Consider the following 25,074-nt stretch of genomic DNA (forward strand, 5'->3'; position numbering starts at 1 on the left):
CTCAAGAGCGGAAATACGTCACCTCCACTAGCGACGCGTCCGCCATGTTGGTCCGGGCAAACTTTTTCATTTATTTTGTTAAAGCTTTCGTTTTGTAATATTTATTAATTGTTATATACACATGTATAAACGGTACTTTGCATATAATGTCACTTCCTTCCCCATCTTCCTGCCTTCCTGTGTAAAATGTGCAAATCTTCTGTAATTGACATTGACCAAATATGTTTATCATGCTTTCCCACTGTCTATTAAATGTACTACTTTTCATTTCACAAACCGTACCCCTCAATCTCAAGACCTTGCACCACCACCTCCTCAGATATGGCATGTCATCCTGAACATAAGAACAGTTATAAGGTAATTCAAAACAATTAACATTAAACTAAGACTTCACTTAACAATGGTGAAATCAAATGCTGCCTCCATAGTTATGTACCAGGCCTACTGGTCAAATATTTTTATGGTGTAATTTAAGTTTTTTTTTTATAACTATATAGTTTTATGGCTTACCTAATCGCTGTGTATTTCTATGCCAAGGTATACTATTAAAGTTTCCCAATATCACAGACCAACTTTACATGTTACTTTTCTCACCGCTATTTTTGATGGACCAATCTCAGTAGTTTATGATTACTCACTACGACGTTTTTAATTTATTTGAAATTGGGAAAGCAAGATTTTTTATTTATATGCCAAGTACTTCGCAGCAATAGAGCAGCAGATTTAAACGATTACATGTCAGGTGTATCTCTAATAACACACAAACACACTGATTTGAATTAGACTTAATAGAGTTTTCCTGTTTTTGGCCCTAAAGCGCCCCCTAGTGTAAAAAAAGTCAAGTCTCTTTCAGTGCGTTCTAATACAACAATACAATAGTAATAACATTGGGGTTTTTTATATAATTTTGTGGATTTTTATTTCTAAACAAAATATAAAGGAAATATGTATGGCATTTTAATGCCCATACAATATTTTACACACAAAACAATGCGATCAATAATCACAAAAAGCATATTAATATAAACATATTCCCTTCATTGCCTTTATTGCACAATAAAATACATGCTAAAAATATTCACAGACTTTATGCATCCTTTTACGATTGAGTTTTTTTGTCCAAGGCAAACTCTATCAGTTGATATTTCTCCTCCCGTTCTTTGAATAATCAAACTACTACACTTCTTTGTCTGGAAATCTACATAGTACAGCAAAATCACACCCCGATGGCTCATTTCAACCTTGTCCCCTGAGTTTAGTGCAAGTCCTATAAAGTAAGCAAGCTCCTATGTCCCTTAAATTGAACGGAAGTTGTACAGAATTGCATCCAAGCAATACATATCCCTCCACACACACAGCATAACAAAATGATCTTTAAGCGAACAAATGATCATAAAGTAAAAAAGTCAGACAAATGTGCACATATCAGAAATTAACATGAAAATTGATTGAGGAAATGATCCGCCCCACCCCGCCTATAATCTAGCCCTAAATTTAAACTTAGTCTGTATAGAAAATCAAATATCAGTATTTACTGTTATACAATGGCACCAGAAATATAATTATTCATTTTTAAATAAAATTCCAATGTGTTCTGATGTACATCATATATACAATTACAACTAGTTGCCGAATGTTCGCTATTACAAAGAACAGCGACGCATCAGAAAAGATAAATCTACTGACTGATTAAAATAAAATAACTGTACATTCAACATACTTCAGTTATAGTAGTGGAAGGAGCCATCATTTTATACTCTGTCAGTCTTCTCTCATATTAATAAGCATTATAAATGAACTTTAATGGAAATGAGTGAAAAGTAATTGCAAAAGGAATATAAAATAGGACTTAAATATCTCATAAATAAATAAATCCTTAGGCAACATGGTTCATTTTTAAGAACTGGCAAAAAAAAAAAAATTATATTAAATCATCATCGTTCTTATATGTCAAAACAGCATTGGACGAGCTTGAAATGCACACGAAACCAGATTTGATTGCATGTCTCATGTGCCTAATGTCCCTTATGTCCTGCAGTGGATGATTGTGGCTGTAGTTTCTCAGATTTCCTGTCCTTGGTCTCGGTGTCAGAGGCCGAGTCTGAATCCTGCGCCTGCTGCTGTTTGAGCCACATGTCACAGTACAGGCCTCCCTTCGCCAACAGCTCATCATGCCTACCACAAACAACAAAACCAGACTTTAAACCACATAGTTCATGTATTAACTTTGTCTATGTGTGTTCAGTATACCAGTAAATAAACCCACCTTCCTCTCTCCACAATCTGTCCATCACGGAGTACCAGAATCACATCGGCTCCAATCACAGTCGACAATCTACAATGTGCAAATCAATGATGGTGTTATACAATAAGAAATTCATGACTTGTTTTATCACTATAGTAACTGATGGAAGATGATTTGAGTAAAAACATCTTTTAATTGATTTAATGATGTGTTTACCTGTGTGCCACCACAATGGAGGTTCTGTTGGCGCAGACTTTAGCCAGTGAGGCCTGAATATTTCGCTCCGTCTGTGTGTCTAGAGCAGATGTGGCCTATAGGAAGAGTAGAAGATGAGGAAATTAGTACTGTGTGTTTTACATAAATAAATCTCTTTTACAGTTTTTGTTCTAATCACAAGACAATTGCTTGCTTGTTTTCTATTTCTGTCCACTACCGCTGAGAAGCTCTTCTCACTGAAATTTCATTAGTCCAACATATCAAACTAAAAGTTTGGGGTCAGTAAGATTTTTAAATTTTGTAATATTTAGAAAGACGTCTCTCATCAAAGCTACAATTAATTAAAACAGTAACATTTGTGAAATATTATTACAATTTAATAGTGACATTTATTCAGGATGTTTCCATAAACAGAAAGTTCAAAAGAACAGCATTTATTTGAAAGAGAAATCTTTTTTAAGATTATAAATGCATTAACATATTTACATTTTTATTTTCAAAGTATTCATTTCTTAAAAAATCTAACAGACTCCAAACTCTTGAACAGTAATGTAATTGCACAGCATTATCTAATTTTGTGAAAACAATTTTAAAACAACTTCTCAACAAGAAATCATAAAAACAAAAGGCAAAACCAGGATAGTTCCCACATTGCGTATGCATTCTCCCATAATGCACTGGTGATGCCGTACCTCGTCGAGGAGGATGATCTGTGGCGCTTTGAGGATGGTGCGAGCGATGGCGACTCTCTGCTTCTCTCCTCCGCTCAACTTTAGCCCCCTCTCACCCACCTGAGTGTCATAGCCTACAAATAAATATTAATTATGAATATCAGCTATATTATCTAGACTCAAAGAGGATGGCATACTAGTGTTATTTTATATCCATATTTTCCCATTTTATTACTTTGTCTTTTTTTTTATATCATTTTTTATCAAAATCAAATCATTTTTTATTTCAGTTTTAGTTATTTTAGTAAACCAAGTTAAACTAAATTATTTAAAAAAAAATGTATATAAGCACATTTTATATATTAATTGACAACAGTTTAAATATGATTCAATGCTGCAAAGTTGTAGATTTTGTATACATGGTTCTCACCCTCCGGGAAGGTTATGATTTTGTCATGGATGTCAGCGGCGATGGCAGCCTCCTCCACCTCCTGGTCAGAAGCACAAACTCGACCGTAGCGGATGTTATCTCGAATGTTGTCATTAAACAGGACAGTATCCTGAGGTACGACGCCAATGTGAGCGCGGAGAGAGGACTGCTTCACCTGAGACACAACCAGACACGCCACATTTAGTGCAATTTAAATAGCTATGACAGGAATTTAAAGGGGTCGTATGATGCTATTTTAAAGATCATTATTTTGTGTATTTGGTGTAAAAAGACATTATTTTTCAAATATTGTACATTATTGTAGTTCCTCTATGCCCCGCCTCTCTCAAACGCGTCGTTTTCTACAAAGCCCCTCCTTCCAACAAGTACAGTCTGCTCTGATTGGCCAACTGGCACAGTGCATTGTGATTGGCCGAACACCAAAAGCACGCGTTGGAAATGTAACGCCCCTTACCATAATCTCAATCTTCAGCTTTCAAGTTAGTTTTATCAGCTCAAGCCCGAGAGGGGAACAGAGTCGCGTGACAGACACAGTGATGATGCTCGTATGTATTTGCACACAAGCCACGGTTAAGACGATTTCTGACGGGCTGTAGCTGTACACTCCGCTGTGATGTGACCCTGTTCCCCTCTCTCACACACACACACACGTGTTACGCACAAAACTCAAGACTTAAATAAGCCTTAAACTTATTTATGCACAAACAGCTTGTAACACTCCAAAGAGAAAGGAAATCGCATGATATGACCTCTTTAAAGGTAATATTTGGGTGCCCTTGTATCAATGGCAGGCTCACCTTTGAGATGTCTTGGCCATCTATTTTTACACACCCGCCCTGAACGTCATAAAAACGGAAAAGCAGTCGGATGATGGTGCTCTTTCCTGATCCAGACTGTCCGACCTGAAATAAACCAAAAAAAGTGATTAGACATACACTAGTGCTCAAAAGTTTGGAATATTTACGATTTTTTTTCTAATACGCTGATTTGGTGGTAACATTATAAATGTCTTTACTGTCACTTTAATTCAATTTAATGCCTCTTTACTGAAAAAAACTATTAATACCTTTTTGTTTTTAAAAAAATCTTTGAACCCAAGCTCTTGAATGGTAGTATATCATGATTTGCATAAAAATATTAAGCAGCACAATTGTTTTCAACATTGATAATAGGAAATGTTTCTTGAGCAGCAGAGAATAGAATAGAATAGAATAGAATAGAATAGAATAGAATAGACTTACAAGTGCAACTGTTTGTCCAGGGAGAACGGTAAAAGAAACGTCTTTTAGAATCTCCTTGCTGCAAAAATATCCCATTCTGAATATTGCTTATTTGTGACACAAATTACTCTAATAATAATAAAATAAAATAAAAAACAACAGAAACGAATATGACTGAAGCTGCTCACCCTTGGGTGTAGCTGAAGAAGACATTCTCAAACTCTACTTTTCCCTGGCTGTAGTCGAGGTTTCCTGCGTTGACCTCATCCTTCACCTAAATCAAATCATCATGTCTTTAATTATCCCAAAGCTTCTGCAAAGTAAACTTCATTGATAAACCTTCCACTCACCTCCTCTTCCTCATTGAAGAGCTCGAACATGCTTTCCATATCAATAAAGGAATTCTGGATCATTCTGTTAGAGGAAAGATACACGTTTACTGTTCGTTCTGTTTAAAAATATATACAGTTATCTATAAACAGATGACAAAAGCTTCATGCCTGTAGTACGTTCCAAACCAGTTGAGAGGAGTGTAGAGCTGGATGATGTACGTCCCAAACAGCACATAATCTCCGACCTGGAAGACCATTATGAGTTTCATGTAGTTCATGTCACATGACAAACAAACTCTTACAAAAATCTCTGCTTGTTCACTGCTCATTGAAATAATATATGTATATATTTTTTTCTTGTTTTATTACATTTGACATTAAAATATATTAAAATGATATGATTTTTTAAAATTAAATTCTGTATTTGTTTGATTGTTATGTACTGCCTTTATCACTTTGTGCCAGCTGAATGAATTAACCACCACAATCCAATAAAATATAAGGCAGTGAAATGTGAGCATGAACTCTGATATGTAAACAATAGTAAAACCTCAGCCTGGAGTGGAAATATGACAATGGCATTTCAACCACAATCTCATAAATCCCTGGTTGGGAAAGTAATGTAGTGCATTAACCAAACTCTAGGCTGTTTATGAAGCAACACTGAAACTTTAGAAAGTAGCATTTATTGGCTGTTTTACAATGACTTTGAATGTGGCTCATCCAGTCAAATTGTAAAGTGAGAAGAACTGTCCACTGTATACATATACACTACTCAGGGCCGATGCAAGCTCATCTGCCGCTCTAGGCAAAACCCTGCCGTGCCGCCCCCACTTCACTCTCATAATTAAATATTTTAAAGATGCATGTGAAAGACTGGAGAATTTGTTTGATACAACTGCATTAAAAAGCAACTGATGCAAGCTGGTAATCACTTAAGTGGGTCAACCAAGTGATTCAATGAATGATCCCTTGTCAATGAATGAAACACATTTGTCTGTGTTTCTCTCCGTCTTCAATCGCGCTCACGGAAAGCACTCGAGAAACAGTATCTCTTCCGCGGCTCGGAACGCTTTCAATTCGTTTTTTTTGGTCTTGAGCAAGAGACTGTAGCCTACGACATTCATGTTACATGATTTGACTGATTTTTACGTAGAGAGGGTGACAGCGCACCGCATTAACATAAATGATTATTCATGTTTTCATAACCGCTGGCCAAATTAAAAAACAAAACTAAAATATCTTTGAGAGCAAGGGGCCCCCTGGTGTTTCGGGGGCCCTATGCAGCTTGCTATTCTAGGGAGAATCGGCTCTGTGAGTAGCCTATTGACGCCGCTCAGGTGGGGGATGGCTTGGGAGCGGCTTTACTATGAAGCAAAGATAATTTAGATTTAGAAGAAATAAGGGATGATAACTTGTTGATATGAGTGCAATAATTTCAAACGAATGCCCAAAAGATAAACTAAAATATCTGTCCTTTTTGCAGCCCTAGGCGTCTGCCAAGTTCGCCTATATGTACGCGCCGGCCCTGACACTACTGTTCAAACATTTGGAGTCAGTAAGATTTTTTAGTTGTTGAAATGCATGTCTTATGCTCAACAAGGCTGCATTTATTTGCTTAGAAATACAGTAAAACACTAACATTGAGCAATAACATTTTTCTATTTAAATATATATTTAAAATGTAATAATTTGTTCTTGTAATGCAAAACTGTATTTATTTGAGTTAAACTTACTGTAACTTACGATGCATTTAATGCATCTTTACTGAATATTCAAAAAAATAAATCTTTTGAACAGTAGTGTACATTTATGTTCCTTCTTTCTATTTATTAAAAAAAAAAATCCTGCTATAAACCATAGATTATTTGATGGCTTCAGAATTATCAGGCACTGGTCTGATATCTGAGGAGTCCTGACTGTTCGTACCTGAAACTTTCCCTCTGTCACGAAGTACGCACAGAGCAGAGATCCGGTCAGAAGACCCAAGCCGATGATGAGGTTTTGTGTTTGATTTAAGAGCGCCAGAGAAGCGTTGGTCTTCCACTCCGATACCTGAGCAAAAGAAAAAGTGGCATTTATTTATATTACTGTGAGCTCTTCAACATTAAATTCATTTCAGATCAACTGCCTCTAAGATAAAGATGAAATACAACAAATGTTGTGTGGAGAGCAGTCTAAAAATATTCTTAAAGGTTACCTGATATTTCAAGATGGCATCCTCAAAGCGACCCACTTCATAACTCTCTGCATTGTAATATTTCACCTGTTGAAAATATCATAATTTAAATCACAGCATATGCATAGCACAAGTTTAATATTTCTTGTAACACACATTCTGATGCCTTAGTCAGACAAATCAAAGCCATACCGTCTCAAAGTTCAATAAAGAGTCCACAGCTTTCGATTTGGCATTGTTATCTTGTGTGTTCATATCTCGTCTGTATTTGGTTCTCCATTCAGTGATAACAATAGTGAGAGCTGACAGAGACACATAACAGCAATCAATCAATAAATCAAGTGCTGATCTAGTATATTTCCATTCTTTCTTTAGTGACTCTATCTGTACAGCATGCAATGGACTGTTCACATTTTGTGAATTAACTGTAAAGTAATATCAGTTCCTATTTTAAATGAATCATTTTTATTTATAAAATCATAAAAAGTGACACCAAACAAGCAAACTGCATAACGAGATTAACTGACAGTGCTATTTTGGTATTATTTACATTACCCTGAAGTATTTTTTAATATTAGCTTGAATTTATACTGAATTCATCTTTTCCGTATTCATTACAATTTTAGTATTTTCTTATATGCTTTTGTCATTTTTATTATTTTTCATATCTTTTTTCCACATCTATTTAGTTTTATTTTTATTACAATTTCACCTTTAGTAATTTTAGTACTTTAACTTTAGTTGTGAAGGCAATATTTCTAATTTGTTCATTTATGTTTTTTTTTTTTAAGTTTTTCATCCAATATTTATATTTTGTGTCATTTTAGCTTTATTTCAATAAGTGAACATTATTTTTAAGCATTTGTAGTTAAACATTATGCAATGGTATGACAAAAAATAGGGGCATAAATGTTTCAGATGCTACACTTACAGAAGCCAGTATATATTATGTTCTGCACAATATGCCATCATACAACCTAGCCATTATCCCAACCTCCAATACACACCCAAACCAGCTAGACAAGATATTCAAATTGAATTTGCCATTTAAGTGTAAACAGGACAATAACTCCATATACTGTACATAGTTATTGTACATAGTTATTCCATTACTTAACATTTTTTATTTACTTAACCAGAAAACACAAATAAACAAACACAAACAGAAAAGAAGCAACTACGGTATCTTCAGCAATGTGAGTGTTCATGTATTCACGTATTCACATTTAGAAATGACCATTGTTAGATACTTACTGAGGTAGAGGGCCATGCAAACGAAGACTATGAGGCCAAACCAGGCATTGAAATTGGATATGAAATAGACAATGGCGATGACAATGTCAGCAATAGTGGGGAAGATGCTGAACACGATGTAGCTGTTGGATTAAACAAAAAATAATGCATATCTATATTTCAAGATAATACATACTGAGATCACTTTTACTGCACAAGCTTACTATCTGTACTTAAGTTTTATATGCATGAATGCTAATGCATTCAAGATTAATATTGCACACTGACCTACTTGACCTTGTACTTGCATTCCAGTGCTTGAGATAAGAAGGTCTGTGGTATCAAGATGCAGTTTAATCTAAAGCTAATGCTCATTTAAAAACATTTTTTAGCTCTGACCTCAGCAGGCTGTTGATGGATGAAGTTCCTCTGTCGATGCTTCTCAGGACGTCCCCTGTGCGGCGGCCCAGGTGCCAGCGCAGAGAGAGAGAGTGCAGATGAGCGAAGAGACGCACCTGGACCACGCGGTTAGTGTACTGCTGCACTCGAATCCACAGGAACGAACGCATGTTACTTACAAACCCAGACGCTCCTGCAGATGGAATCAAATGGAGATCGGATTGTAGTCAAATTCTAAAGGATATTCCACGTTACACTACAAACATATTAAATTGGGAGATGTTCCCTCACCAGCTCCACCTCCCTGCAGGAACTTCAGGAACGCATAAACACATACTGTAGTCGCCAGAGTCTTCCAGGAGCTCCCATCTGTCAGCTGGTTCACTGTTACAGGAGGAAATCAATAGAGAGAGAGAGAGAGAGCCTTGAGAAAGTATTCACACCCCTTCATTTTTATTTATTTATTTATTTATTTTTTTCATGGTTTGTTATGTCATTGCATTATGTTAAACTGTTTATAGATTTGGAAAGGCACACACATCTCAATAAAAGGTCCAACAGCTGATTATGCATATTAGAGTAAAGACCAAGCCCTGAGGTCAAAAGAACAGTCTGTAGAGCTCAGAAACAGGGTTGTGTCAAGCCACACATCTGGGGAAGACTTCAGAAAAAATTCTGCTTCATTGAAGGGTCACAGAAGCATGTAGTCTCTGTTACCCTTAATGGAAGATGTTTGAAACAACCAGGATTCATCCTAGAGCTGGCCTCCTGGCCAAACTGAGCAATTGATGGAGAAGGGCTTTGGTTAGAGTGGTGACGAAGAACCTGATGGTAACTCTAGTTGAGCTCCATGATCAGTGGAGATAGGAGAATCTTCTGAAATCTACAGAAGGACAAACATCACTGCAACACTTACAAACAAGCACCCAAAGGACCCTCAGACTCGTGAGAAACAAGATTCTCTGGTCTGATGAACCTCAATTCCAAACATCATATTTGAAGGGAACCAGCTCTGCTCATCACCTGCAGAGTACCATCCCAAAAGTATAGTGTGCTGGTAGCAGCCTCATGCTATGGGGCTGTTTTTCAGCAGCAGGGACTGAGGGACTCGTCAGACTAGAAGAAAAGCTCAATGCACCAAAATATTGACATAGCCTTAATGAAAACCCAGTCCGGAGCATTCAGAACCTCCGACTGGGCAGAAGGTTCCCCTTCCAACAGGACAATGACCCTAAACACAGCAAGAGTGGCTTATACACAACACTGTGAATGTCCTTGAGTGGCCCAGCCTGGGCTTGAACCCAATCAAATGTTTCGGGAGAAACCTGAAAATGTGCGTCTGCCCCCATCCAACCTGAAAGAGCTTGAGAGGTGAAAAGGCGAGAAGAAGAATGGCAGATAATTGCCAAATGATGATGAGCAAAACTTGTTGCATCAAACAAAAAAGACGTGAAACTGTAAGGTACTTCAGCTAAACATTTACTTAAGGGTACGAATACTTATGCACTGTACTTATTTAAGTTTTTTTTATTTTTAATCATTTTAAGAAGTTTTTGCTTTGTCATTATAGTGTATGGAGTGTAGATTGATGTGGAAAAAAGTAATTTAAAGCAGCTTAACATAAGACAGCAACATAAAACATGAAAAAAAATGGAGTATGAATACTTTCGCAAGGCACTGTATGTATATATATATGTATATGTATATATATACAGTGTGTGTGTGTGTGTGTATATATATATCATAAATAATTGATTCTTGAGTAAGTAAGACTCTTATTCTGTACCTATGTTCTTGTAGTAGATGGGCACAAACACATTAATGGCGCGCTCCACTCCCAGCATCCCGAGACAAAGCAGAACCAGCAGCTGGAGCAGGACGTTGCCTTTAGGCCACATGTACGGCAACAACAGACGCACCTTCTTCCCAAAATCTTTCCATGCAGACTGATTCTCAGTAGAATTACCCAAAAGAGGCTGAAAACATGCAAGAGATGTATTAATAAGATTAATTATTATTACATAAGTAAGATTTGAGAGTGAATGTAATGTCTTACTGCTCCGTGCTCCACATCTCGCTCGTCTTCATTGACCAGAAGCATGTACGGGCGGCGTGGCAAACCTGGAGCCTTGAGGCCTAACAGGAATAGCAAACCTGAGCTGAAGTACCGCACCAGCCAGAAAGCAAACTCCATCTGCAAACAATGATATTATGTACAGAATGATAATGATTTGCTATTGTTTGTATCTGCTTCAATCATACATCTCTCTGATATCATCTAAAGAGTAAAGAGTGACATCACTATAATGCATCTCACATTTTGTTTTAGTCATCAGCTAAAAAAAGGTCTTCAAAGTTTTCAGATTTTTTTTTTAATAAAATATTATTATGTAGCATGGATTTGATTGCAGTGGATCCAGTGTAGCTGACTGAATTTATCTTCTGTCATTAGTGAGTTACCAATTAAAACAATTGTAGCATTAATATGAGGTGTTTAACAAATTTAAAACAAAGCACATACAAAAACAGTTTTAAATATAAAAATGTTTTAATTTAAATACAATTAAAAAATGGGAGTTATAAATAAAAAAGACTGAATTTTAGATTTCAGTTTTACTTAAAATGTATAATTACAGGTGCATCTCAGAAAATTAGAATATGGTGAAAAAGTTCATTTTTTCTTGTAACATTTCAAAAAGTGAAACTTTCATATATTTTAGATTCATTACATGTAAACACTTCAAAAGTTTTTTTTGTTTTAATTTTGATGATTAGAGCTTACAGCTCATGAAAGTCAAAAATCAGTATCTCAAAATATTAGAATATTTACATTTGAGTTTCAATTAATGACCATGTCTACAGTATAAATTCCGGTTATCTCTGGTTCTTTGAAACCACAATAAATGGAGAAGACTGCTGACTTGGCAATGATCCAGAAGATGATCATTGGCACCCTCCATAAAGAGGGTAAGTGACAGAGGGTCATTACTGAATGTTGTGGCGGTTCACAGAGTGCTGTATCAAAGCATATTAAATGCAAAGTTGACTGTAAGGAAGAAATTGGATAGGAAAAGGTGCACAAGCAACAGGGATGACCGCAAGCTTGAGAATACTGTCAAGCAAAGCTGATTAAAACACTTGTGAGAGCTTCACAAGGAGTGGACTGAAGCTGGAGTCAGTGCATCAATAGTCTCCACGCTCAGACGTCTTCAGGAAAAGAGCTACCAAGCCACTTCTGAACCAGAGACAACGTCAGAAGCATCTTACCTGGGCTGTGGAGAAAAAGAACTGGACTGTTGCTCAGTGGTCCAAAGTCCTCTTTTCAGATGAAAGTAAATTTTGCATTTAATTTGGAAATCAAGGTCTGGAGTCTGGAGGAAGAGTGGAGAGGCACAGAATCCAAGCTGCTTGAAGTCCAGTGTGAAGTTTCTGAAGTCAGAGATGATTTGGGGTGCCGTGACGTCTGCTGGTGTTGGTCCATTGTGTTTTATCAAGTCCAGAGTCAATGCAGCCGTCTACCAGGAGATTTTGGAGCACTTTATGCTTTCATCTGCTGACAAGCTTTATGGAGATGCTGATTTGCTTTTCCAGCAGGACTTTAGCACCTGCCCACAGTGCAAAAACACTTCCAAGTGCTTTGCTGACCATGATATTACTGTGCTTGATTGGCCAGCCAACAGACCTGAACTCCATAGAGAATCTATGGGATATTTTCAAGAGAAAGATGAGAATCCAACAATCCAGACGAGCAGAAGGCTCAATAGTGCCTCAGCAGTGCCACAGGCTAATCGCTTTCATGCCATTCCTCACTGATGCTGGAGTTTGTGCTAAAGGAGCACCGACCAAGTATTGAGTGCAGAAATGAACATACTTTAAAGAACTTGAACTTTTCTGTTTTGCAAATCCTTTTTTTTTTATTGATCTTAGGAAATATTCTAATATTTTGAGATACTGATTTTTGACTTTCATGAGCTGTAAGCTCTAATCATCAAAGTTAAAACAAAAAAACTATTGAAGTGTTTTACTTTACATGCATTGAATCTAAAATATATGAAAGTTACACTTTTTCACCATATTCAAATTTTCTGAGATGCACCTGTATATATTTGTTATAATTATATATTTACATGTATAATTATTGATAATGTATTAAAGGTTAATTAATAATAGAATATTTAATTATAACACACACACACAGCTATTTGATTGTCCTGAGATAATTACAATGGTAAATGTAATAATAATAATAAGCTGTATATACAGTTAATACACAAATTAATTTAATAAAAAAATAAAGCTCAATTATTTTTATTTTATTTTATTATATACGTACATTTTCAAAGCTTTTTATTTGAAAAATTGACTATTTTTGTAAATGCTTTTTTTAGGAAAATCTGACCAATTAATTGCCATTTTTACAACATGCACTCAACATTCAATGTTTACAGCAAGAAGCAGAGTGAAACTTCCACGTCATGAAGTGTCACAAAATCTGTTATCTGATAGGTCGATCTTAGACAGTTGAGGTGTGGCTAATACAGGCAGGAAGGAAAGCAGCTAGAACTAACCATGACTCAACAATATTTCCACATGCCACTGACTGACTACTATTTACAGACACATAATGACTCAATATGATTGTTCAATGACCATCAAACTTGACAGAATTGCTGAGTTGTTAAACCTTATCTGCTGGATCCTGAAACTTTATTGTAAATAAATAATCATTTCACACTATTACCATAATGCTGAGTCATGGTGTGTGAGCAGGATTCCTACATCTGTCATCACTTTCAAACACTTCAGAACAATGGCATCAGTGCCAAAGGTTATGGTAAAGAAATAGATGATAATACAATATACAATGCATTAAAAAAACAAAACTAAAAAGTACCCAAAGTACTAAAATCTGGTGCATAACTTAACATAATTCAATATAAATGATGTTAAAGAGAGGTAAGCCATTACTTTCCACTTGGTGGATGATAAACAGGCAAAAAAATCCCCTATCCTTGCATTAATGCAACATATTACCATATGCACATTTCCATTAATATAAACAATCACACACACACTTACCTGTTGATCAGATGTTTCCAGAGTCCACCACCACTGAGAGCTCATCCACGACACAAACGCCAGGTTTTCAGCCGCAAACGCTACAGCCCAGTACAGCAACAGTACTGTACTGTGTCCTCTGGTTCTGTCCCGCACCAGAACCCTCCTCCTCTCCAGACGCAGCAGGGCCACGGCCCAAATCCAGCCCAGCATGGAGAGACAGCCGTACACAACCACGTACCCCGGCAGCTCTCCGCTCCGAGCGATTCGAAACACCATCCAGCCCAGAGCCTGCAGGACGAGCAGCACCGACAGGCCCACCTGGAGCCGGTAGAGTCGAGAGCGAGGGATGAACTTGGGCTCCATGGCTGTGCCGTAACGGCTGTAGCATACGCACAGAAACGTGCCAAAGAGGAAGGAGAGGGTGAGGAGGACGGATGGCACCAGGGTGAAGTAGAAGCACAGAGTCAGACCGCCCTCCACCCAAACCTGCTGCATGGAGACCCCCGCTTCACAGTAACTCTTCATCTCCACCATGATGATGATGATGATGGACCCACACAAAGAATATCTGGAAAAAACAATACGGTGAGGAAACCTGACCAACTTTTATTTCCCACAACCAAAAAAAATTAATATCATGTTTACTCCAAGGTATTTACTAAAAGTTAGAAAAAATACCACAGTAATGTCATGTGCAAGTGGGAAATGTTGTATTTAATAGCACATGTGCAAAAACAGTATATTACCATAGTAAATGTAGAAAGTACTGTGTCTGTATCAGCGTTATTATAGTTAAACTATACTAAAACTAAAAATCATAAAGAAAAATCATTACTTAATATTAAAAAATAGCAACAAGCATTTATTTACTTTAATATGATGTACTTAAAAATAATGTAGACATTAAAAATAACTAGGGAAATTGGGGGGGGGTGCTGAAGTTTTCTTGTAAAAATTTTATTTTTCTCAGTTTAAGTTAAGTTATTTCACTTTAATGGCAATGAAAAAAACCTATTCAAGTGAAATCACTGAATTAGGAGCCTGATAAAAACGCTCATTTTAGAAGAAAATTTGAAACAGCACTTAGATGATTTTGCATATATAACTAATACATTGCATGCATAACATTAAAAATAACTATATATAACTAATACACCACCATGGATGGTACATTGCATGCATAACATTAAAAATAACTATATATAACTAATACACCACCATGGATGGTACATTGCATGCATAACCTTAAAAATAACTAACTTATATATAACTAATACACCACCATGGATGGTACATTGCATGCATACCATTAAAAATAACTATATATAACTAATACACCACCATGGATGGTACATTGCATGCATACCATTAAAAATAACTATATATAACTAATACACCACCATGGATGGTACATTGCATGTCCGAAAATGACGGTTCTTCTTTGTAAGTGTCATTTATAACCATGCATATCAAAGTAGCATAGTATTACGATGTGATAGCACGCGCATATAAACTTGTGTTAGGCCAATAAGAATATAAACTAACCTGTTTCAAATGTCACCGAGGTCCTTCTAGTCTTTGAATAACTAACTTATCCCCTCAGATGAACCTTACAGCTGGTAAATGCATTAATCGTCTGCGTTTGCTGTATGTCCTTGCAGCCATAAACTCCTCCGCCATCCATGACTTACACAATAACACCGGGACAGACCGACGTCACGCCAAACACCGGGGTTTGGTAAGACCTGCAGAATTCTCGTGGTCCTAGCGCTCTAATTACGCGGTAACGCGCTGTCATGGGACGCGTTACTTTTCTCAGCGCTAATAGGAATGGTCCAATCACAGTTCGCTGTGATTAATGAATGATCGTTTTTTAACTAATCAGTTTATTCATTGCGGCTGCAGTGGATTTCCACTGTATGTAAAATACATAATATTAGGATCAATTGACTTGAACGATTATATTTTTTTATACGTAAATGTTTACGGTAAAACAAAAAAAGTCTTAAGTTTTGAATGGGAGTCAATGGAAGATTAGGCTTTCAGGACAGCCGAGCGCCCCCTGAAGGAAGAAACTCATTTAATTAACATTTTATTTATTTATTTAAATTGCAAATAGAAAAAAACAAAAACACAACGATAATTAACATTAAGAGAAAAAGAAAAGGGGGATTCAGACATCACAAAAGCTTATAAGAGCAATACAAAAGGTAACAAAATATAAGACATCATAAAAATTTAATGATTCATGTTATCTTACATTTTTCTTAGACTTTATCGTTTAACTTACACTTTATTTATTTTTGCTCCAAACTGGGAATTTCCCAGCAGAGGGCAGCATTATACAGGCTATGTTTGTCTACTCTCTGAAAGTATGCAGTATAGGCCACTTACACTACACACTACTACCTTATATCTTTATGTGCAGCAGTATGAATAAAATGCATTTATATTTGGCTGTCTAATTAAATAATGAGTAAACAACATAATTGCTGACATCACTTTTAGGTTCATTCATCATGGATATAGAAGGTCAAGTTGTTGCATTGCATTTTCATCCAGATATTCCATGCATACAGAACAATCAGAGATTGTGCATAATATACTGTACATACTACTACATACTGTAACTATAGTAAGTGTAGCACAGCAGTGAACACAAGCTGTGTCTTTGTTTTGCATTGTGCTGAGGGTAGGGTACAATTTTTACTTCACACATGGAAAAAAAAAAAATAAATAAAAATTTGCTACTCTATTTATTTACTTTCTTCACGTGGTTTTGAATGTGCATGTGTGTTTCTAGTTGAATTACACAGGTTATGTAAAAGAAAAAAAAGAATCAGCAAAGTTGCAAAATTTTGTTTCTCAAAATCAAAACCAAGACATGAGGGACATGTGAGACTAGGATTGTGTGTCCTTACTAGAATAAAGAAAAACAAGATATGCTCACACAGGGCATTTTTGAAAGCTGTGGGGAATTATAGTGGATTTTGCGCATTGTGTGTGTTTCTTGTTTCTGGCACTGGAACATGTCGGGGTACACATTTGTCCTTTGCAGCAGAAGAATGGTAAATATTCCAGAGGTACATGGTAAAGACATTTGTCAGTTCGAATTTATGCTTTAATATAAAGAAAACAGTCATATAGAATTAGGGTCAAATATAAGGGTCAAAGGTCATCAGCTTGGATGTAGTCTCAGCCGTCACATCCAAGGACCGTTGGCTAAACGTCTGATGCATATGGCACACAAAAGTGGAAACACTTCAGGAGTTTCGAAGTCGTCGTTGGATTGGTTGAATTTTACAGGATTTCCGGGAGACGTGTGTTCTTTAACGCTCCGCCTGGAAACAAAGATGCCGTGGCACCAAACCCCCTCATGAAAGAAGAAAGCTGTCGTGTTTGCAACTGTGCCGACAAATGCTTATCAGGATCAAATAAATGCTGGATTTTCAAACATATGTGAAATAATTAACGTTTGCGGCGTAGAATCTTTAAAATACATCCGAGAGTCTGTTATTGTGGCGACATTTCCACGCCCCGAAACGTGACGCTAAACGAAACGAACTAATGGTTCGTCAAACGGCCTCATGGGCGGGCCTTAGCCAATGAAAGCTGCCATGGATTCCAGACCTTTAGACTGACGGCTACACGAGACTAGTTTAGATGTAACAACACAAGCTGAATGGCTAAAATGTCTTATAAAGACTTGTTCATGTAGTAGACAACAAGCATCAAAAAGTTAAATGGTATAAATTTGAACATTTCAACATGGAAAAGTACTTGACTGGTAATAAGTCATCACCACAGAATCCAGAATTAACTGCTGAAATGACCTCTGTGTTCCTTCATTTTACCAAGACAATTGGCTCACCATTTCCTGAATACACTGAAGTGAAGTCTGTGATCTGAAGACATGTATGTGTTATTAATAGAGGAGGTCAGCGAAGCCCAGACTCTGGGCCATTACACAGACTAACAGGAACTTAATTGTTTCCTGAGTGTCTGGAACTTGGGCTGCAAAAGAAAGGTAATTAAATCTCCTCCTCCATTATGGACATTTCATTGTTGACGGTGGTCTTCATTAAGAGGGTTAATTATAAGCTCTGACAGGGTTCGTCTCGCTTCATGACAGGAGGCCTTTGTCATCTTTATCTGGGTGGGTCTACCTTCCTCATTCAAATACTAGAGGAACAGGGGCATTTGCAGAGAGAGTACAATAACTGAAGTGCTTTATTAGGACAGTTAGGCTTCTCATAAACAATGCAAAAAGGAAATTACACAGTGTAAATCTATAATGACATCATTTACAAACAGCCAAAAATATTAATGAATAATAGTGTCAAAATTGTGCATGTTTATGCATTAACACATTTTTAAATTAATATTTTTTAACAACCTTGTATTAAATTTTCTTCCTGAAACAGCAGTACAAACAAAAAACAACTGTGCCAATTCAGAACCCACTCCAACCCACAGTAAAATTATTTTCACATGGATTCCAGAAAATATGACATAACATCAAACGCTGAATGACACAAACTTATAGTTTCCACACTAGATCCATGCACACGAGAAGTTGAGAGTTCCACCGAGACAATGTCCAACAAACATACAGTCCAGGTCCCATTTAGAGCATCTCTTCTCTGATTAGACAGCAAATGTCCAGCTGGAGTTCACTGAGAGTTGGTGGATGACAGGGATCTGAGAAAATCTCTTGCTTCTGGGGAGTGTAGCATTTTAGGTTCACCTTGATTGAGAATGACCTTCAGCGTTGCAGGATAAAGGAGAAAATTCTGGATGCCAGCATTTCTCATCTCCTTCCTAATTGGCGCAAATGCACTTCTTTTTGCGGGTGACCAGAGAAAAATCTGGAAAGAAAGACAGCGTTGCTCCGTTGGAAGTTTTCACCGGGGCATGAAGTCTGGCGGCCCGCAGAATGAGCTTCCTGTCCGTAGAGCATAGCGACTGAACAACTGACATGTGAGAAGCGAACTCGTTCCGCATCGCCGTCAACTCGGTTCTTAGAATGTCCTCAAAGTGTGTAACAGTGTTCTTCATCTTGTCCATCATATCACTCGCAGTCGGCAGCTTGGATTTCTTCTTAATCGGAGAAGCCTACTGAGACAACTCCTGCTGTTTACGACTGTATGCCATCAGTGAAAGTATTATTAATTAATAAAACTTAAAATACGCAAAAAAAAAAAAAAAAAAAAAAAAAAAAAAAAAAAAAAAATACAAAAAGGAGTCAAATGTAGCCGTGGCGACTAGGTTCATGAGCAAGTCACGTGACTCCCCATTTTAAACAAATTCTAAATGAATAATATTCATATAGGCTAATGACACAAAAAGACTGTTAGAAAAAATAATGTTGTTATAAAAACTGGCCAATGAAAGAAAAATACACATTCAAGAAAACATGAAAAATAAAGGCTTTTTTAATGCATATATTATAGATACATTATGTTTGTCATTAAAAAATACAAAAATATATTTTAGCCTATTCAAAATGTATTTTCTGAAAAGGAATATCTAAAGAGTTTTGACCAGTTAAATTCTGAAAAAGTGTATTTTTTGCAGTCACTTTTTACTCTTTTATATTGTCAACATTTATTATTTTATCATTTTAAATAATTCCTTTTAAAACATTTTTGCATAAAAACTATTTGTGATTTGATATCACCTGGTCTTTAAAAACAGTGACACATGGTTTTATTTCACAACAACATTTAGTAATTTATCATAACTGCCCTGAATTATAATAATTCCCACGAACATTCCCTCTTTACACACAAAAATAACACATCAGCCAGCTACAAACACACCATTATACTTCATATTAATAAAGCTTTCTATTGCTTTTATGGCCATTTTAATTACGTCTATTTGTCTTCCTGTTCCCATGAGCCCTGTGTACGGATGCAGTCCGTTTCAAATGCAAGACGTGGACCATAAAACTCAGTCACCAAAATATAAAATTGGATTTGCAAGTGGCTGTGGATTAGTCTCACTACTCCATGTTCTCTAAAGAGGAAAATAAAGCTTGGAACATAAATATACATTTTAGGAGCAATCTCAAATCTTTTATTTAGAGGTCAAACAAGGTTTATATGACCAATTTAGGGTATGTGGGATAAAGATATATATAAATGGTCATTTATGCTCAACTATTTCAGTTCAAAATAGGCATTTTCTATTCGAATAATGTGATTTAATTCAGTGATGCTAAGCTGAATTTTCAACATCTTTACTCCAGTCTTCAGTGTCACATGATCCTTTAGAAATCAAATATGCTGATTTGCTGCTGAAACAAAGCACTGAAAAACCATGAACAGCAAATTATTACCGTGCTCCAAACCGGTAAACAGTGCTGCATCAGCCCTTTTAAGTTGAAGGGTCATTTACTACAAATGGGAACAAGAAGCTAATGGGCTTTAGCCAACTAACAGCAGGCAACACCGGACCAAAGAAACAAACACACCCATTTAGATAAAACTACTTTTGTCATTCACAAGTCAACGCAAGCCGAAAGCATCTGACTACAGCTATGTGGATATGTTTGCTTTAGCACTCTAATGTCATGTTTATTTCTAAATCACTTTATATGATATATTTCTCTAAAGCAAACAGCTTTTTAGTCATATGCATTGTCAGTGTTGCTTTTAAATTAGAATAACTTTAGTTTTTACTATAAAGCAGCTATCCAGTGTTCATGTTTTTAACACGTGTCTGATCTTGACAGACAGAAAAGAAATGGAGAAAATATAAACCACACCAGTTTGTTCTTCGATTACACTTGAAATGCATTGGGGGCTTAATGGACTCACCAGAAAGCAGAAACCAACAATGGCACAATATAGTAAAGCACTCAAAAGGTCTGTCTGGAAAAGTCACTCACCCGCTGTTCTCGATGAACGTGTACATGGCACATGGCTTCCCCGCTGGGGCCCAAAGTAGCGGTGCAGCTTTCCACGAACACCCGCAGAGGAACGTGATTAGCACGCACCACTGAGGCTTCCAGGTTTATGAAATCTCCCAGAAAGTAAGCGTTAGATGGTCGCTCATACCTCCAGTCATCTGTAAGACAGGTTAAGATCGTCAGATTAAGAATTTAAACAAAATAATGCTAGAAGACTCCGTACCACTACTTTTGCTGCAGCATAGGGAATCCAGGTGGGACGCAACGCATTGCTACTCACATTGTGTTTCCTGAAAGTTACAAGAAACCATGCACAGCACGTGGAGAAGCAAAGAAAGTACGACAATTTTTTAGTACCATGGTAATTTCAAGAATATTCTTCTAATGCTTTACTTAAGATGCAAAGAGACAAATGTTATAATACGCAAATGTAGAATAAATATTATAAAACAAATGAAGAAAAATTAGATTTGGAATTCCTGAAATAGTAATTTTATTCTTGTAAAATAGGCCTATTAAAAGTACCAAAAAAATAGTTTTCAGTTTTAACATGGCACCAAAATGCCATGTTAAAGTATAAACTAAAGCCTGATTATCATGCTACCATGTTAGATTGAAAGGTTTAAAGAGGTTTACCTTGGGTAGATGCAATGAAGAGCAACCATAGCTTCATTAGTTTTCACAATAGGTGTGTTAGGAACAGGTGAAGGTGAATACACCAAAACAAAGGAATAAACAAGTGAATCTTCAGTCATCTGAATAGAAATAGTGGTACACAGATATTAATACATTAAAATACTATTCTAATAAATAAAATTAATAAAAAAGACAAGAAAAAATAAGAGATGCAAAAAAACAAAGACAATAAATCATAAAAAATATAAAAATCACTTAAAAATGCAAAAAATAAAAAGATCATTCAAGAGAGAAAGACTTCTAAAAGATTAGATCATGTGGACGTGTTATGGCAAATAACTTCTAAATCAGGTGACCACAAACATGAGAACACCAAAGAGTATCTTGGGCAAGGATTTTTGTATCATTTTAGACAAGTCTTAACAGGATCACAACAGCTGGAGAAACAACGCTGATCAGGACATACAGTACCGTTAATGTGCTCCCACATTCTCGTAGTGCTGACTCAAAGGCAACAATCCTGGCATGGTCATCCAATCCAACAGATGGACAACCACCCAGTGTCAGATCAGAGGGTTTGATGAACTGATTGTTCCCCAAGAAATCTTGCTTCACCTGCACTTTGACGGAGACCTCTCCACATTGAACCTCGACAGTGTTTGCTGGCACTGGCACCTTGGGTTCAAACTCTGGCTCCATAACCACCTTATCCTTCACATCGGGATACAGGTCAGGACCAGGAATGGGTTTGTGGAATCCCTGTTGGTGAAAAAGTCTCAACTGTTTGTTGAGGTTGTATTAGTCCAAAATGTCTTTGGCTTTTCAAAGGCCTGCTAGGTTGAAGAGGCACGGATGCGTAGTTGGTTCTCTGGGATTGTACTTGCATTGGTATCTGGACAAACTCTTATGATGGACGTCCCACCATTGCTGGGGCAGGTCTTCTGGATTCTTTGAAGTTTTGAAGCATGTTGGATGCTACTGCACTTTGAACGCAGGCCCTTGCAATGCATTGGATGTCTGAAGACGGCATTTTGACTAAAGCCCTGTAAAGATGGTTCCCCTTGGTTCAATGGTTCAGCACGACACAATAATCCAAATAAAACTATAAACATAATATCAACAACCACTGAACTTCGTCCCATTGTTGGTCTCTCAATGCATTCCTTTGAGTTTTCAAAGGGTGCAACTACTTACCTATCTCTCTTTAATGTTGATTGGCTGGAAATGTCAGGTTCAATTTGAACTCCGCCCTTTTAATTTTCCCTCCAGCCCGTGCCAGTTAAGAATGTATTCAACTGCTGGCAACACTTTTTCACACAGGGTCATGTGGGTTTGGATTTTGTTTTCCCTTCATAAAAAAATCCTTCATTTAAAAACTGCATGTTGTGTTTACTTGAGTTATCTTTGATTAATATTTAAATTAGTTTGATGATCTGAAACATTAAAGTGTGACAAACATGCAAAAAAATACAAAAATCAGGAAGGGGGCCAACACTTTTTCACACCACTGTGTATATATATATATATATATATATATATATATATATATATATATATATATATATATATATATATATAAAAATAGATAATGCTTGTAAAAAAAAAGACAATTCTACTCAGTCCTGTGTTTCCCCCCCTCATTTACACCACAATACCATATACTAAGTAAGAGGAAAAATAAAAGTTTTTAAAGGAAATACAGCCTAAATTCACTGTTTTCAGAGGTTGCAATGGATTCTTTCACACTTTATCCAACAAAACACACCACTGATTCCCTCACGAGCATAAAGCGTGTTTATCAGGTGGCATGTTGTGTTAGTCTTTCACAGAATTTTACGACATGCTGTGCTAAACGCTCCGACACGAGAGGAAGCTGTGAGAGGACAGGTCTCAGATCAGTTGGAGCTGCCTATCAACCCTTTTATGCTGTTCTGAGTAACTCAATTAATGGCCTCTAATTTGGCCCAGGGGACCTGAATGGGACCGGTGGCGTCTGTGACTCCGGTGCCAGAAAGCAAGGGCCATCTGCTGAGGACCACAGGAAGCAGGTATCCATGACCCCTCTACTCCCCGCAGACACAGACAGGCCGCAGCTGCTCATTATGAAACATGCTAAATGAGCTCTGAACTTGTCATTTATAGAGTCTCACGCCACTAGAGGGCAGCGCCAGCTGTGATTATATGGCTTTCAGGCTGGCTGTATTCGGAATAGCATAGAAGCATATTACTGTTATTATTTCAGCTACATCTGAATATGACAGAAAGATTTGATTACAAATGGAATGAAAAGAAAAAAAAATGAAAAAAAAAATAAAATTAAAAATAAATAAATACAATTTTTGAGATGGGACACTGCTCAATCAATAGATATGCAACATGTTGAGTATATGATAACAATTCTGTTTGAAGCATTATCCCTAACTACATACAGCACTGTTGTACATGCTAAGTATGTGACAGGTCAGATGACTTGTATTTTTGATTATTTGTGACCCTGGAGCACAAAACCAGTCTTAAGTAGCACGGGTATATTTGTAGCAATAGCCAACAATACATTGTATGGGTCAAAATTATAGATTTTTACTGTAATGCCAAAAATCGTTCGGATATCAAAGATCATGTTCCATGAAGATTTTTTGTAAATTTCCTACCGTAAATATATCAAAACTTATATTTTGATTAATATGCATTGCCAAGGACTTCATTCGGACAACTTTAAAGGCAAATAGTTGTATCTCGGCCAAATATTGTCCTATCCTAACAAACCATACATCAACGGAAAGCTTAATTTAGCCGTTTTTTAGCCGTGGAAGTGCCAGGTACACAGTGAAACTTTACGGTTAAAGATTTGTTTCTCTAACCCCTATGTAAACAGTACTACTTATGTTTTACTTAACAATCACTCCTAATTATTTGTGAGATCTGTGCATAGTTAACTGTTTTCCCTAGTCTTTCCCTAATGTGACAAAGACAAACTGGCCTCTTCTGTCCCCTGCTGTGTTGTTCTGTGGGGATAAAGAACCACACACTCAAGCTTATTAACCAAATTGTTTATATGGCGTGCGGTGCCCTCTGAGTTTTACATGGTGTCACATACTACATACTACAATACAGCATAGTGTTTCTCAGTAATACAGCTGGACTCATGATGTGTGTGACTTCCAGATGTCAGAGATGGTCACTCAGACCACAGGAATGGTTATAAACATAACACCAACATTTCAAACATTTCCTTTTTGTTTATGAACCCCGGTGTTGATTTATCAAAGAGGAAGTTATTATGAGATTTAACAAAGCAAATGCAGATAAAGCAGAGAATATATCTTGTGTGCATCCTGGCCCGGGGGGTTCAATTACCGCAAAATGACACGATCAGTCATGATGGATAACTGGCTGCAACTAAATGTGTTTGGAGTGCAACTTCACAAACAGTAATGCAGTGAAATGAGGGAATGTGTAATTGCCTTTGTGTATAAATACATCTCAGTGTGCATATACAGTATATGGATGCACAT

At 36.7% G+C, this 25,074-nt stretch overlaps 1 protein-coding gene across 1 annotated transcript; it reads right to left on the bottom strand.

Annotated features, from left to right (window-relative positions):
• Positions 1-1,018: 1,018 nt before the first annotated feature.
• LOC306873462 (ATP-binding cassette sub-family B member 6-like) lies at positions 1,019-15,747 on the bottom strand. Its single transcript, XM_079422777.1, has 20 exons — positions 15,553-15,747; positions 14,026-14,575; positions 11,003-11,140; positions 10,733-10,922; positions 9,238-9,330; positions 8,947-9,139; positions 8,569-8,690; positions 7,507-7,616; positions 7,336-7,401; positions 7,065-7,190; positions 5,304-5,380; positions 5,154-5,217; positions 4,992-5,077; positions 4,825-4,882; positions 4,381-4,485; positions 3,563-3,737; positions 3,154-3,266; positions 2,462-2,556; positions 2,267-2,335; positions 1,019-2,175 (listed from the first exon to the last, which is right to left on the bottom strand). The coding sequence occupies exons 2-20, from the start codon at positions 14,539-14,541 to the stop codon at positions 2,016-2,018; spliced, it is 2,556 nt and encodes an 851-aa protein (XP_079278903.1). The 5' UTR covers positions 14,542-14,575; positions 15,553-15,747; the 3' UTR covers positions 1,019-2,015.
• Between the last annotated feature and the right edge of the window lie 9,327 nt (positions 15,748-25,074).

This window comes from Barbus barbus, assembly GCF_936440315.1.
Source record: "Barbus barbus genome assembly, chromosome: 8".
Classification (NCBI taxonomy): Eukaryota; Metazoa; Chordata; class Actinopteri; order Cypriniformes; family Cyprinidae; genus Barbus; species Barbus barbus.

Excerpts from the sequence above, each read along its gene's own strand:
- LOC306873462 (XM_079422777.1), bottom strand. The coding sequence starts at position 14,541 with ATGGTGGAGATGAAGAGTTACTGTGAAGCGGGGGTCTCCATGCAGCAG. Across the intron at positions 7,191-7,335 it reads ATGCCATCTTGAAATATCAG|GTATCGGAGTGGAAGACCAA; the intron begins GTAACCTTTAAG and ends TCTTTTGCTCAG. Across the intron at positions 2,176-2,266 it reads CAGATTGTGGAGAGAGGAAG|GCATGATGAGCTGTTGGCGA; the intron begins GTGGGTTTATTT and ends TGTTTGTGGTAG.